Below are 15,568 nucleotides of genomic sequence, written 5' to 3' on the forward strand. Positions count from 1 at the left end.
ATCCAATTAAACCCTATTAAGACAAGTTTTAATGGTATATAATTAGAATTGGGAATAGACTTGGATTTAAAAAATAATATTTATATGAGGTTTTGTTCACTACTTATTACTTGAATCAATTTATATAAATAATTATTTAAATGTAAAATATATTTTATAATAATATTTATAAATTTTATCTTAAATAAATATTTTATGAAATTATTAAATTTAAGAATAATAACTAAATTTATATTAAATAAAATGGTTTTCACGAATATCTTATCTATTACTATCTCTAATAAAAACATTTTATTTTGATTCATGATCCTTTTAACTTTGAAACAGAAATCAAATCATAAACACTCCAAAATCAAACTACGTGCATACTTATACATTCGCTTAAGCTATCAATGTATTGAAGAATAATATTTATTTATAATTGTTCAAGAATTGTGTTAAAGATCGAGGAGCCTCAAGCACTTAAAGGGAATATTTCTGGATGGTCTTATGAAACAACACACTTATGTGTTTGACACCATATTCAATAAATTATGAGTTTTTCTCACTTATATGTCTCTCACTCATTTCATTTTTTTCCGACGTAAAAATTCTACACTTACATATTCTCAACAATTTTTTCAATATAGAAATTTCACATTTGCATATTCTCAATAAATAATATATATTATTGTTTTTTATTTAAACTATATATATATATTATTGTTAATTCTAAGAAAAAAGGAACAATATTTTTATCTTATTTGAGGTAGAAATAAAAACCCTTTTTTTTTAGCAACGTTTTTCTTATTTATGAATTGTACTAATGATAATGGCATTTCAAAAGTATAATTAATTAAATTTGCCTTTTACAGGATTGAAGGGGGGAAAAAACATATCATGCAACAATTAATGTGTGGACATTGAGAAAGTGCATCCACATGGTCTTGCCTTTCTCTTATATAGATGTATGATGTGTACGTTTGCTTATTAAAAAAAAAAAAAATACATATAATATACACGTAGGTCTATTCAATAATACTAGTTATTCTAGAATCGTGGATTATTTTTAATAACTTTCAATTGTTTACTAATTATTATTAGTTAGATAATAACAGTTAATAATTAATTATTTATATAATAATTTAAAATAAAATTATTTAATAAAAATAATTATTAAATTAATTATTAAATATAAAAATAATGATACCCTAGTCAAAATACTAAACATTAACTTTAAAAATTAACAGGCATGATGTTTTATTATCTATTTCTCAATCTCTAAATATTAGTGAAAATACTTATGTCACTAAATAATATAAATAAGAGAGATAATATTATAACTCTAGTTAAAATACTAAATATTAACTTGAAAAATGTTATTAATAGGGCTGTAATAGATTTGAAGTTGCTAAGAGCATGAGAGATAAAGTTAGCTATAGTATCCTAAAAGCTATTGTCAAACTAATAACTTAATTTTTCATTATATTAGAAAAATATTTTTTGGTGATCAATTTACTGAGTATCCCAAATACTTAAAATAAGAATTTTTGCAAAATAAACAAAAGGGATTAGAAAATAATTATGAATTAATTCCAACTTATTTCTTCTTCTAAATTAGCATTACTTAATTAATTAGGTCTTCTTTCTGATAAAAAAAATTAATTAGATCTTAATCCATGTTTTAGAAAAAAAAATTTTTATTATTAAAAATCGATATTTAATAATAATCTGATGGAGGGGGAGCGAGCGTGCAGTCACGCGTGAGAGAGGAGCGTAGAAAATAATCTGATGGAGACAGAGAAAAGAGAGAAAGGGTTGCTAAAATTGAAATGGGAAAAGAGAATTAAGAAAAGAGGAGAATTGCTGGTTTCCATTTTATTGTAAAAAGAAGGTCCAGTGTTGCTTCTCTGTTCCATATCTATATATGAAGAAGTAGGACTCTAACTTCCACTTCTCAGAATTATATATCACCATTATAACACCAAATCTCCCACCAACTGCAAGACACGGTTACAGTACTTATACTCTGCACATATTCAACAAACACACACACAAGACACAGAATGGGAAGAGGAAGAGTGGAGCTGAAGAGGATAGAGAACAAGATCAACCGTCAGGTCACTTTCTCCAAACGGAGGAATGGATTGTTGAAGAAAGCTTATGAGCTTTCTGTGCTTTGTGATGCTGAAGTTGCCCTTATCATCTTCTCTAGTCGTGGCAAGGTTTATGAATTTGGTAGCGCTGGGTATGTTAATTTCTCTTTTTATTAGCTATCTCGATCTTTTGATCCTTTGTTGGTTTGTCTGATCCATCTTTTAACTAATGTTCTTATATATTTGGCTCCTCCTCGTTTGATTCATGGAGGTTTCTACTTCAGTCCAAAAAAGTAAAAAGACTTTTCTATTTCTGTTGTTTAAACTTCTTTTTCCTTGTTAAAAAGAACCCTTCCATTTTTTCTGATAACCTAACTGGCCTGATAATTTCCACTGTTGTTTTGATGTGTTCTCTTGTGTGTTAGGCATTTTATCTTTTTCTTTTTAGATTTCTGCTTTCTGGCCTTCTTGATACCACTTTTCTTATTCTTGTCACGCTAGACGCTTTTTTTTTTCCCCTTGACTCAAGGCTCCTGTGATCTATGCTTGCTTTCTCTTGTGCGATCTCTCCTCAATCATCTAACTCTGACATCTCTTTCTCTCTCAAATCTCCCACTTTATACCCCGGTTCTTTTGTTCCCATGATTTCTTGTGGGCTTTTGAGTTTTACACATGTTTGGATCGATTGAAATTCTGGAGTTTCAGGTTCTTCCCCAATGCCAGATCGACACGTTTCATGATCCTTTGTGAAAACCGTTTTGTCTCTCTTCTGGGTTTCCCAATGATTGATGGAGCTTGCTCTCGGACCTCTGTGCAAGATCCAGGGTTTCTTTTTCTTTTCTTTCCCTTTCTTCTTGTTTCTTTTGGATTTTTGTTTTCTATCTCCTAGACAAAAAGCTTGCCCTAATCAATCATTCAGAAAGGTCCATGAGGACTGAAGGTAGTCTTCATGTCTTCTGATCCTTGATCTTCTGGTTTTATGAGTTCTCCTTTTCGCTTTTCCCCATAATCGATTAGACTACTGGTGGATGCAAATCAACAACGTCCATCTTCAACCATTTTCACCTGTTTAGATCCTAGTCTTTTGGACTATTATCTGCACCCTTTCTCTGCCAGATGGTAACCAAATTTCTGATCTTAAGCTGTTTTGTTGTTTCTTTCTTTATTTACTTTTTCAAGTTTCCATTTTTCCCTACACATGAATTTATAATGCATTAGAGATTTTTTTTTTTTTTTTTTTGCCAAAAAAACCGTAACAAGTAGAGGAAGTGTACTCTTGCATGCCATGATAAATGAGGCTTAAAATTGAAATGCGCCAGGGGCGCGAATCAGGTCAAGTTATCATGATTCAGTGTTATTTATTTTTTTTTCTGGGTCGAAGTCAGTGCTAATTATTTAGGGTCAAAATCTCCCTCACTACGCAACACACATCCCGGAGAAGTTAAGGATCTTCATGCCATGTATTTGAATTGAACTAGCTGCTTAAACATATAAATGCATCCATTAATTTTTGCTCATTCAGCAATTTAAGACGAATAACGTAGCCTTTTTTTTTTTTTTTTTGGATTTTCTCGTGATTATTTACACTGAATGCAACATATTTCTTTATTTTTTTTTCCTCTAATCCAGTACTTCTGATAGTTTTGAAAGTATGACTGATTAATTTTGCTCATTTTGCAATTGGAATATATAGCTTTCCTCATCTTCTATATATATGTAAATATAAACTTCATTCTCAGCATGTTGAGTTGGATTTAATCCATCATTCATCGTATTTGTTAAGAGTTTTCTCAAGTATATATGATGTTTTTGTTAGGTGACAATAGTATATAACTGGTCCTTGAAATAATAGATTTTGCTTATTTTTTCAACAGAATAATTTCATAAAGTTTATTAAATATTCACATTTTATTTATAAATATCCATGTTTAAAAGTAAAATTGCAGCTAAGACTCTATATTTTATTGCTATTATATATAAACTTGTAAGTAGTTTGATCCAGGGAGCCAAGAAAATGAATAACTTTGGAGTTAGAGAATAAAAAAAATAAAGTTAAAGAACTAGAAGGGTCTGCTAGCTATCTATAGCCATAGGAGAAGTGATTAACTGAAATGGAACTTATATTTGATTTATCATGGGTTCAAGATATAATATAGATAGTAAGATTTATATGTTAAATAGGAGAGACTCATACATATAAATTAATAAGAGGAAAATATAGTAATTTGATTTAACGACTAAAAACATATCACTGCATACTCAAGTTTGAGTTCCCAATCCTTAAAAAAAAAATTTATGTAAACTAATTACAGTTTGGGTTATAAAAAAAAAGGTATAGACTAATAAGTTTTTCCCAGGAATATACAGGCAATAAAATTCCAACAAAGAAAAACAAGGGTGCCTTAACCAAGATTAAAAAAAAAAATGGAAAAGAAGCTTTTAATTTCTGTCAGGAGAAGTATACTTATACAAGATTCCATGGGAGGATCTCTTATTTGGACAGATGAAAAAGGTGGAGTCTAATTTATGCGTATTGATGACAGGTTAGATAGTTATTTCGGCAATATATGAAGATGATCTAGATCAAACTTTATGTATCTACAAATTGGGGCTATGGGGCTATGCATGGTTCTTGGAGTTGAACTGAATCGAAAAAATGTATCGAATCAATAGAAATCATACTGAATTGAAATTTTTTTAATATTTTAGTTCGGTTCTGATTCTTCATTAAAAATCAAACTGGAATCATATTGAAATCAAACCAGAACTAGACAGCATCAGAACCAAATCGAGAACTGAATTTATACATATATTTTTTCATTTTTTTAGATATATTATATGCTTTTAATATAATTATAGGGCTGTGCATGGTTCTTGGGGGAACCGAATCGAACCGAAGAACCGTACCGAATCCACATGAACCATACTGAACCCATTTTATTTTGATACTTTGGTTTGATTTTGATTCTTCATTAAGAACCGAACCAGAATCGTATAAAAACTGAACTGAAATCATACTGAATAGGAACCGAACCGAGAACTAAATTTATATATATGCTTTTTTATGTTTTTTTTTTTAAAGATGTATTATATACTTTCAATATAATTATATATACTTATGTATGTATATATAATTATGAACTAAATATAACTTAATATTACATTTCATTTTTTTATATTTTTTTAATAATTTTAGTTATAAATACATTAAATTACCTTATCATTTTTAATTATAAATATACTATTATCTTATATTAATATATATATATATATTAATTCTTAATTATATTTGTATCTTATAGTTAAATATTATATGATTAATAAATAGTTAAAATATATATTATATGATATACTATTATATTATATAATATATTATATATGTACCTTATAATTAAATATTATATAATTTAGGTATAGCTAAAAGATATATTATATGATATATTATGTATTAATAACTTAATTCAAAACTTAAATGCTAATTCAAGTATGACTTTTTAAGAAAATAATTACATAAAATTATTTTAAGAACCTCGTTCCGAACTGGAATCGTACCGAACCTAACAGGAACCGAGAACTGTACCGAATTGAAATCGAAATAATGAAGAACAGAATTAGAACAGTATCGAAATTTTGAAATTTTGGTTCAGTTTCGGTTCCTAGGCAAATCCCAAACTGAACTGGAACCGAACACCCTTATATTATTATATATATTTATATATGTATATATAATTATGAATTAAATACAACCGAATATTATATATCATTTCTCTATATTTTCTTAATAATTTTATTATGAATATATTAAATTATATTATAATTCTTAATTATAAATGTGCTTTATATTATATATATATATATATATATATATATATATATATATATATATATATATATATATATTAATTCTTAATTATATTTGTATCTTGTAATTAAATATTATATAATTAATAAATAATTAAAATGTATATTATAAGACATACTTATACTATATAATATAATATATTTAATCCTAAATTACATATGTATCTTATAGTTAAAGATTTTATAATTTGAAAATGGCTAAAAGATATATTATATAATATATTACATATTAATAAACCAATTCAAAACTTAAATGTTAATTCAAGTATGATTTTTTAAGGAAATAATTACATAAAATTGTTTTAAGAATTGAGAATCGAACCAGAATCATACCGAACCGAATTAGAATCAAAGAATCGAGAACTATACCAAATCAAAACCGAAACGATGAAGAATCAAATCGAAACAGTACCGAAATTTTAGTTCGATTTCAATTCCTAGGCAGACCTAAAACTAAATCAAAACCGCACACCCCTATTGCTGATAATATATGAAATGTTAATTAGACCAATTCAAAAAAGAAATGTTTATTAGTCTCCACTCTCTATAGATTAAATAAATTGTAATTAGTTTACAATACATAGAAGTAGTTTTTTTTTTTTGAGTAGGGGATTGAAGACTCTAACCTAATAGTGAAATGTTTTTAGTCATTGGATCAAGGCAGGCTATGCACTTAGATATTATTTCCCTAATTAGATAGCTACAAAGACACGGGCAAGACAACAGTAACTGCATGATAGAATCGGTTCTTGCAAATACTTTGTTGCAAGCAGTTCACGTGTTCTTCTAAAAAAAAAAAAAAAAAGCTGTTCCTGTGTTTTATATGCTCAAATTAATATGCAAGCTAGTATATTAATGCTCACTGTTTATATTGCCATACAAATCAAATTTGATGTTACCTGTTACTTCTATTTGGCAGTATAACCAAAACCCTTGAGCGGTATCAACGTTGTTGCTTCACTCCTCAAGATAACAGCATTGAACGTGAGACACAGGTTTGTGTTTGATAAAATCTCTTAGTTAATGCAATTAACTTGGCAATTCTTTAATAAAAAGAAATGTACTATATGTTGTTCTTGGAAAAGTGAAGCTTAACTAGCCTTGTGATTTTTGTTCCGCACTATTTCTCACATTTGGGGGTCTTGTTTTTGGTTTATAAATGCAGAGCTGGTACCAAGAGGTGACAAAGTTGAAGGCAAAATATGAATCTCTTCAACGTACTCAAAGGTCTCTATTCTCTCATTATGTCTTTACTACTACAACTTTCATGTTGTATTGGAGCTATCATGTCAGCTCAATTTATAAGGAATATATACTAGTTAATAGTTATTTGATGTTCTGTAAGGCATTTGCTCGGGGAAGATCTTGGGCCATTGAGTGTGAAGGAACTGCAAAATCTTGAGAAACAACTTGAAGGAGCTCTTGCACTAGCTAGGCAAAGAAAGGTACATCTTTATTTCTCTGCAATTAATCTAACCTCTCATGATATAATTTGTATTAGGAGAAGTTGTGTTCATGCTGGTACTTCTTGTTGCTTGACTTGTGATGACATATATATGTAATGAAGTTTCATTTTTTTTTTCTCTGTAAGAAAGGAATAATGCTCTACTGTTAGCTAGCTCATATTAATTTATACTTAATTTGTTCTTAATTGTAGACACAGATTATGTTTGAGCAAATGGAAGACCTCCGCAAAAAGGTACGTGAATTCACGTATAATGATTTGACAAGAACTGAGTGTTAATTAAGTTGCAAAGCAAAGGGGGAAGAGGTGGGGCTGGGGGTGGGGGGGGGGGGGGGGTGTGGGTGGGCGGGGCGCGCGGGTGTTGGTGGTGGAGATTTGGTGTGTTGGGGGGTGGAATTAAGCAGGAGATTGATAGCATTCATATGCACAACTGCTCAAAGATTATAATAGACAATAGCAAATACACTTGATTTAACATTGTTAATTCGCGATTCCCGTTGGTTATTTCACTATTATTTGATTTGAATTGATTTATTATCAGTAATTTTCTAATTTTCAATTCATCCTAATCCCTATTTTGTTCTTTTAATGATTCTTGCTTTCTGCTCTACTTTAATTTGACAGGAGTGTCACCTTGGAGAATTAAACAAGCAACTGAAATATAAGGTTAAGATTAAAATTAACAGTAATCATCAGCACTCATGATAATCATACATCCTTAATTATTATATTATATTATGTATGACCTTTATATATTAATTTGTTACGTTAATTTCAGCTGGAAGCAGAAGGACAAAGTCTAGCCATCCAAGACCTGTGGAACTCTGATGCAGCAGACGGAAATAGCAACTTCGCTATACATCCATCTCAATCCAACCCCTTGGACTGTGACCCCGGACCTGTCCTACAAATAGGGTATCTAATTTATTTGAGCAGTGGGATATATAATCTTAAGATAAAAAAAAAGGGATTAAATTTAATGTAGAAGGGAATTAATTAATGTTACTAAAACAGGTTTAAATTTTGATTTTTCAAAAACAGGTACCATCACTTTGTTCAAGCTGAAGGATCTTCTGTTCCAAGAAGCATGGCTATTGAGACTAACTTCATGCAGGGATGGATCCTTTAAACAGTAGTGTTTGATTCTATATATATATATATATAGGCCATACGTTTATGTTTGATTAATATCTAAATGGTTTTGTGTTATTGGGATTTGTGATTTATATATAAACATATATACTTAGACGTGCAAGACATGATCAAAATGCTTACTATATATAGTCTGATATGTATTGAGACTGGAAATTCATAAATATTTCCATAATTAATAGCCCTTTATGACAATAACCTGAAATAGTTTATTACGAGTAATTATTCACTGCATTTAGTATTCTTTATTTGTATAAAAATATAATTTATTTTTCTTATTTATTGAAAATTCATTTTATATGAGTAGGAGACCACTAAATTTATGTACTTTTAGTGTTTGTAAAAATTTTCTTTTATTATGATATATTTTTGGAATTATATAATTATACAAAATAAATTACAATATTAAAAAAAATTATGAGAGAGCTTTCTAGTCTGTTTTTCTTATCTCATAATTAAATAATTAATGGATTTATATAAATAATGGAACCGAAGTTTAGCAAGCCCGTGACATCCAACAGCCTTCTTAATTAGAAATTTTTTTTTGCCTAAATCAAGATATTATTATTATTATTATTTTAAAAAAATAATATCTATAAATATTTTTAATGCATCAATTTTAAGTTTTTAATTTATTAAATGTGTAAATTTTATTTATGCCTAATAAATATTTAAATTTAATTTTTTTAATTTATAATATTTTATTTTTAATAATTAAAAAATATTTTAAAACAATGCGTATATACGTTACTTTTATATGGTAAACCTATTACCATAAAAATAGCATTATGTTCATTTTTTTTATATGGATTAATTAATTTAATTTTTTTAACCATTGTTAATATTATATTTTTTAATTAAAATTTATAATTAAATATTTTTATTATAAAATTACATTTTTGTCATAAATAATAAAAATTATATTATTAATATTACTTAACTTAATTAATTATATATATATAATTAATATGCAATATAGTGAATGATTAAAATTTTATTTTAATTTAATTTATATATATTATATAATATTTTATATTATTATAAATAGAATTAAATATGATTTCAAAATTTTTTTTATTTTTTATTATTTTTGAAAGCAAAAAATATTTTTTATTTATTAATTATAATAATATAATAAATATAAAAAATGTAAAAAGTAATACCCTTCATTTGTATGTATTATCATTTAAAAAAAAAAAAAGTGATACAGATCTATTGCTAAGGTGACATTATAGGAATGTACTAAATGGGATCATTCGATATACTAATTAAGAGGGTGTTTAGTTTATTTGTTGGATACAGCTGATAGCTGATAGACACCAAAATAAGTGAACTGAAGTGTTTAGTAAGTTTTAAAAAATAAAGCTAATAGTTGATGGATAGCTGATATGGTACAAATTAGCTGCAGTTTTGTATCAAGTCTATTTTTAGTTTTGACCATATTATCCTTTTTTATTTAATTCAAAAATTAATATTATTAATACTTTTATATTTTTTATTTATAATTTTAACATTTTAATTTACCCATTTCAACTTTGTTAAAATTTTTTTATTAATAACATAAAATATAAAATATTTATTTATATATAAAAACTTAAAATTAATTATAAATTTTTTCTTTATCAACAATAATAATTACTTTATTATTTTATCTATATTTTTAAAATTATTTAATTATTTTTAAAAAATTTTAATTATTTTTTTTATTTTAATAATAAAATAAATAATACAATATAATAAATTAATAATTTTATATTTATTTTACTAATATAATAAATAATACAATATAATAAATTTATAATTTTATATTTATTTTAATAATAAAATAAATTATATAATATATATTTTTATAAATTATTTTATATATCATAATTTTATTAAATACTTAATATAAATTAATTATCACCATTTATTAACCGTCAGCTAACAGATATGAGTTAACAGTTATGGACTGTTTTCTGAAAAGGAAAACAAGCAAGCCCAAGGTAGAAGGTAAAAAATAGAAAATCTGGAGGAGGGCCTGAGATTAACAAGTCAAAACCCACCTACAAGATAATTTGAGTTTCCAAGGGAGTAGGTTTCAGAGGAAAAACAGAACGGAGAACGTTAGTAGAAAATTGAAGTGGACTAAGCAAAAGATGTCAAACAAGGAGCAAAGATGTCGGTACTTTCCGTTTACAGCTTATACAATGGAAGCATTGATGAAGAAATGGACTTTCATATTCAATTTTATGTTCTATACAGCAAGGAAGAGCTGAAGATGGTAGGTTGTTGCTTTTCCGTTAAGCTTGAGCGCTCCCTTAGGAGTTCTTCCTCCAATAAGTTGTCTGAGAGTCGCTCTAAGGGTATATGCATTCGTCTTTTGAATTTATTTCTTTTACATTTTTTATTCTGGGGCTATATCTTGCAATCTTAAAGAGTAGTTGAGAGAATTTATGGTTGGTGTTTTTTTGTTCTTAGCAACGAGAAGCATTCTTGAAAAAAAAAATTGCTCTGATTCTTTGGTTTAATTGTCTTCTCAAGTGTTATTTGTTTGTTGCATCTTTCGCCACTTACGTATCGTTGAAGTGGGTATTGTTCTATGTTGTAGGATTCATGTCCTCTTTGAATTTTGGGCTCAATGTGGCATTCTTGAAGAGAAAATTCTCAATCTGCATTATGTACTTTTGTTGAGTTTTAGTTGTGGTGGGCTAACATTTTGTGTTCAAAGCAAATATTTTCCTCTTTTTATCTGGTCCAATGATAGCATTTTAGAGATAATTATTTGTTTTAGTCAGTCTTGTTCACTGCATTGACTATATTCTGTTCTTTCCCGCACATTTTGACTCTCCCAGGGTTTATACTCTGTTATACTTTACCATTCAAAGAACCTGTGTCCGTTCTCCTGAGTATTGTAAATGACAGACAACCATTAACCATATTAAATTTCTTTTGATATTGATATTATGGAATGTTTTGGATGCTATTTTATGTTAATCTTAGAGTTCCTGTATAGGGGCATCCAGAAATCCCAGTACAAGGGCAAAGGAATCATTCCAGGTCCTCCAGGAGGAGAGTCCACCAGTTGTCTGCTTTGGGGAGATTTTAATCGACGTTGTGCCAAATGCTGCTGCAGTTTCACTTGCAGAAGCACCTGGTTTTAAGAAAGCTCCAGGCGGAGCACCTGCTAATGTTGCTGTTGGGATAGCAAGATTAGGAGGGCATTCAGCTTTTATTGGCAAGGTGTGACCATTAAAGTTTAAGCTTGCTTCCTTGCATAGCATTATGTAGCTTCTTTGCCCATTTTCTTATTGAAATTTTTTAACGTTTTATCTCTTATTTCCACACACCAAGTTTGCCAACATATATATATATATATATATATATATATATATATATACTCAACTCAACTAAGCCTTTATACCAAGAATTTTGGGTGGCCTTTATCCCAAGAATTTTGGGCCGGTTATATGGATTTTCTTTCTCCATTCTAAACAATTTTTGGTTAAATCCTCGGAAATGTGTAATGCTTCTGGGGTCATATTGTACTACTCTTCTCCAAGTCAGTTTAGGTCTATCCCTTCTTTTCTTTCTATACTATAATGTGCTCTACTTGTCTAACTGGAGCCTCCATATGTTAGGCTTCACATGACCAAACCACCTCAATCTTCCTTCTCTCAACTTATCCTCAATTGGCACAACTCCTAACTTTTCTCTAATACTCTCTCATTACGGACTTTATCTAGTCTAGTATGATCACTCATCCACCTTAACATTCTCATCTCCGTAACTCTTACCTTAGACGCATACGACTACTTTAGTGCCCAACACTCACTACCATATAACATTACCGGTCGTATGGCTGTACAGTAAAATTTTCTTTTCAACTTATTGGGAATTTTGCGATCTAATGAGAAAGATCGCTTCCATAGTTGAATGACCGGGCATGAAGCCAAATTGATTGGGAGAGATAGAAGTGTTATGACGTAGTCCATGTTTCACAACTCTCTCCCATAATTTCATGGTAGCAACTAGTCCCTGAAAGTATGATGATACACCCACATAAATGCCCAAATAAATGTTTAGGATAATTTTATGCATTCAAATTTTAAGTACTATTTTTAAACAGCCATGAGCAATCAGTTAAGTACTATTTTTATACAACCATGATTAATCAGTTTATTTGTATGAACATAAATTTATTCAGAGATTCTTATAGTGTGTTTTGCATGATGTGTCAGGTGATCTGAATGTTTATCTTAATTCTGCCTCATAAGTCCAATCCTGGAAATCATATTTATAGAATATAGCTTGATGTTCTACTTCTTAGTTGTGCTGTTTGTTTTATAGTCTGTTTCAGCCACTTATCTCAGTCTATATTTAATGACTGATTTCTTGACCATCTGTATCTCAGGTAGGAGATGATGAATTTGGATACATGCTGGCTGATATTCTAAAGCAAAACAACGTTGATAATTCTGGCATCGATTTGATTCCCATGCAAGGACTGCACTGGCATTTGTGACATTGAGAGCTGATGGTGAACGTGAATTCATGTTTTACTGTAATCCTAGTGCTGATATGCTTCTCTGTGAAACAGAGCTTGATAAAAATCTAATAAAGAAGGTAAATAAATAATTCTCTGCATAAAAGCTTCTGGGTGGTGGTTGACCAAGACTCTTATTCCAAAACATGTTGTGAAGCCTCAGATAGTTCTATGCCGTTTGCATTTTTTACAATAGCTCAGATGAAGCAACTTTTCAGGATTTCACAGTTTATCACTTCAGTATCATAGCTTGTAGTTGATATGCTATTTCATTTTTCTTTATTTCTGATGCAGGCAAGTATATTTCACTATGGATCAATTGGTTTGATTAATGAACCTTGTAAGTCAGCTCATCTAGCTGCCATGGACATTGCCAAGAATGCTGGTTGTATCCTCTCATATGACCCAAATTTGAGATTGCCACTATGGCCATCTGCAGAAGCTGCTCGCAACGGCATCATGAGCATATGGAACCAAGCTGACATTATTGAGGTACATGGTTCAACATTTAGAGACTCTGCTGTTAGGAAGTATCAGTTTATGCATTTATATTGTGAGTGATTAAATACGAAGTGTGGGGCTTGGGAATTGCAGATAAGTGAGGAAGAATTTGAATTCTTGACTGAAGGTGATGATCCATTTGATGATAACGTAGTATTGGAAAAGTTTTTCCATCCCAATCTTAAGCTCTTGCTTGTCACTGAAGGCTCAGAGGGATGCCGATAGTATACAAAGGTTAGCATCCAGGTTTCAGATGTCAAGATTAAAGTTGATTTAGGGTTTTCTTTGGTCCAGAAGTATTTTTAAGCATTCAAATTACTTCCCTAAGCTTTTAACAGCTTTTATTTGCTTCATGAGACTAAAATGAGAGCAGGCTTTCTTTGTTTGATGTCTTACATTGTTTCAATTGGAAAACATACCAGTTTCTATTCTTCTTTAACATCTCATTGTATGGTGAATGTAGGCATTCAAGGGTAAAGTCACTGGTATAAAAGTTGATGCGATTGATACAACTGGTGCAGGTGATGCCTTTGTGGGTGGGATACTGAATAAATTGGCCTCAGACTTAAATTTGTATAAGGTAGAATAAAGCTTGACATTGCATCTAAGTAATTCAACGACAATGGTTTTGTTTCTTTCTATTTCTGGTATGGGTATATTGATACAGTTAAGCAAAGAAGACCTTCACCATCATAAATATTGCATCAGTGCAATTAGAACTTGTTCAAATGGTATATAGATACTAGTATTACTCAAACTGTAGAAAAATAGCATAACTGGTCCCTTAAATTAGGTTTAGCATACTTGCATCCAACATGCAGAAAACAAATTGCCTGACTGATCAGAGCAGAAAACAATTACATCACTGATCAGATTACTTCTACAACTGCATTTCTCAGATGTTTGTTAAGTTATAGACTATGAAGGTAAGGGTAAAGGGGCAGTTGAGAACATATTACACAGCTATGTCTTAATCAGATTGGTATTGTTCATATTGAAGCAGGCAATAGTCCTGCTTCTTTTGATAATTACTTGTATAAAATATGATTTTTACATATTAGCCTGGAGCATGATTTAGAACATGTCTGAGGTAAAAGGGGAAAAAAACTATGTTAAAAGGGTTCATTGATCTGCTTGCTCGGAGAATTGAATACTTTTGCCAAATCCAATCTTCATGTTTCAAATGGATTTGATACCTTTTATGTCCTATATTAGTCCAATTCCATGTGTTTCAAATGGATTTGATACCTTTTATGTCCTATATTAGTCCAATTCCATGTGTCCATTCGCCATCCATTTGTATCCTTTAAAAGTTTCTCATTAATTCAAATTGGGATTATTTTGATCTGAAGCTGCTTAAAAGTGCTTGAGACATTCCAAGTCAGAGAGGGAAAAAGGCAGTAAATAGTCATATGCTTGAGACTCTTGCCAGGATGAGTAACATAAAAGAACTCCCCCTCCCTCACTCTTGCTAGGCCAAACCAGATGTTCTGTCTCTTATTCAAAAGTTGCATAAAATATTCATTGTTTGTGATTATGCATTCTTCGAAAACTATAATATTCTGTAATGCATGCTTAAGAAACTTTGAATTTCCATTACAGGATGAAAAGAAGTTGAGGGAAGCTCTCCTCTTTGCCAACGCCTGTGGTGCTATCACAGTTACCCAGAAAGGAGCTATTCCTTCGCTACCCACAAAAGCAGCAGTCCTCAAAATTTTATCCGAAGGAACTCCTTGAGAAGAGACATCGATTGGCACATACATAGATTGGTCCTCTTAGGCACCATAATTTGTAGTCATTTACCTTCACGGTAGAGCTGGCAAGCGATTCTATTATTCGCGTGCAACTGTGTGCAAACAACACATTATTTTGTGTGTGTATGCATACACCTGTTTGTTGAATCCCGAGCATGTTAGATTTCACAATGAATCCCTTCTTGAAATGAAAATGTTCTGGCATTTCTTGTATTCGGATCCGTTAGATGATGCT

General features: G+C 29.8%; 1 protein-coding gene, 1 long non-coding RNA gene and 1 pseudogene across 2 annotated transcripts; 2 read left to right on the plus strand and 1 right to left on the minus strand.

The window, feature by feature from the left end:
* Positions 1 to 1,827: 1,827 nt before the first annotated feature.
* On the plus strand, positions 1,828 to 8,765 carry LOC110661340 (agamous-like MADS-box protein MADS3). Its single transcript, XM_021819933.2, has 8 exons — positions 1,828 to 2,227; positions 6,856 to 6,931; positions 7,102 to 7,163; positions 7,282 to 7,381; positions 7,594 to 7,635; positions 8,026 to 8,067; positions 8,180 to 8,316; positions 8,443 to 8,765. The coding sequence occupies exons 1-8, from the start codon at positions 2,046 to 2,048 to the stop codon at positions 8,528 to 8,530; spliced, it is 729 nt and encodes a 242-aa protein (XP_021675625.2). The 5' UTR covers positions 1,828 to 2,045; the 3' UTR covers positions 8,531 to 8,765.
* A 1,590-nt stretch (positions 8,766 to 10,355) lies between these two features.
* On the plus strand, positions 10,356 to 15,546 carry LOC110637054 (probable fructokinase-7; annotated as a pseudogene).
* On the minus strand, positions 14,559 to 15,225 carry LOC131182916 (uncharacterized). Its single transcript, XR_009151087.1, has 2 exons — positions 14,828 to 15,225; positions 14,559 to 14,775 (listed from the first exon to the last, which is right to left on the minus strand). It is a non-coding gene; the product is annotated as an uncharacterized LOC131182916 (long non-coding RNA).
* Positions 15,547 to 15,568: the final 22 nt, after the last annotated feature.

This window comes from Hevea brasiliensis, chromosome 9, assembly GCF_030052815.1.
Source record: "Hevea brasiliensis isolate MT/VB/25A 57/8 chromosome 9, ASM3005281v1, whole genome shotgun sequence".
Taxonomy (NCBI): Eukaryota; Viridiplantae; Streptophyta; class Magnoliopsida; order Malpighiales; family Euphorbiaceae; genus Hevea; species Hevea brasiliensis.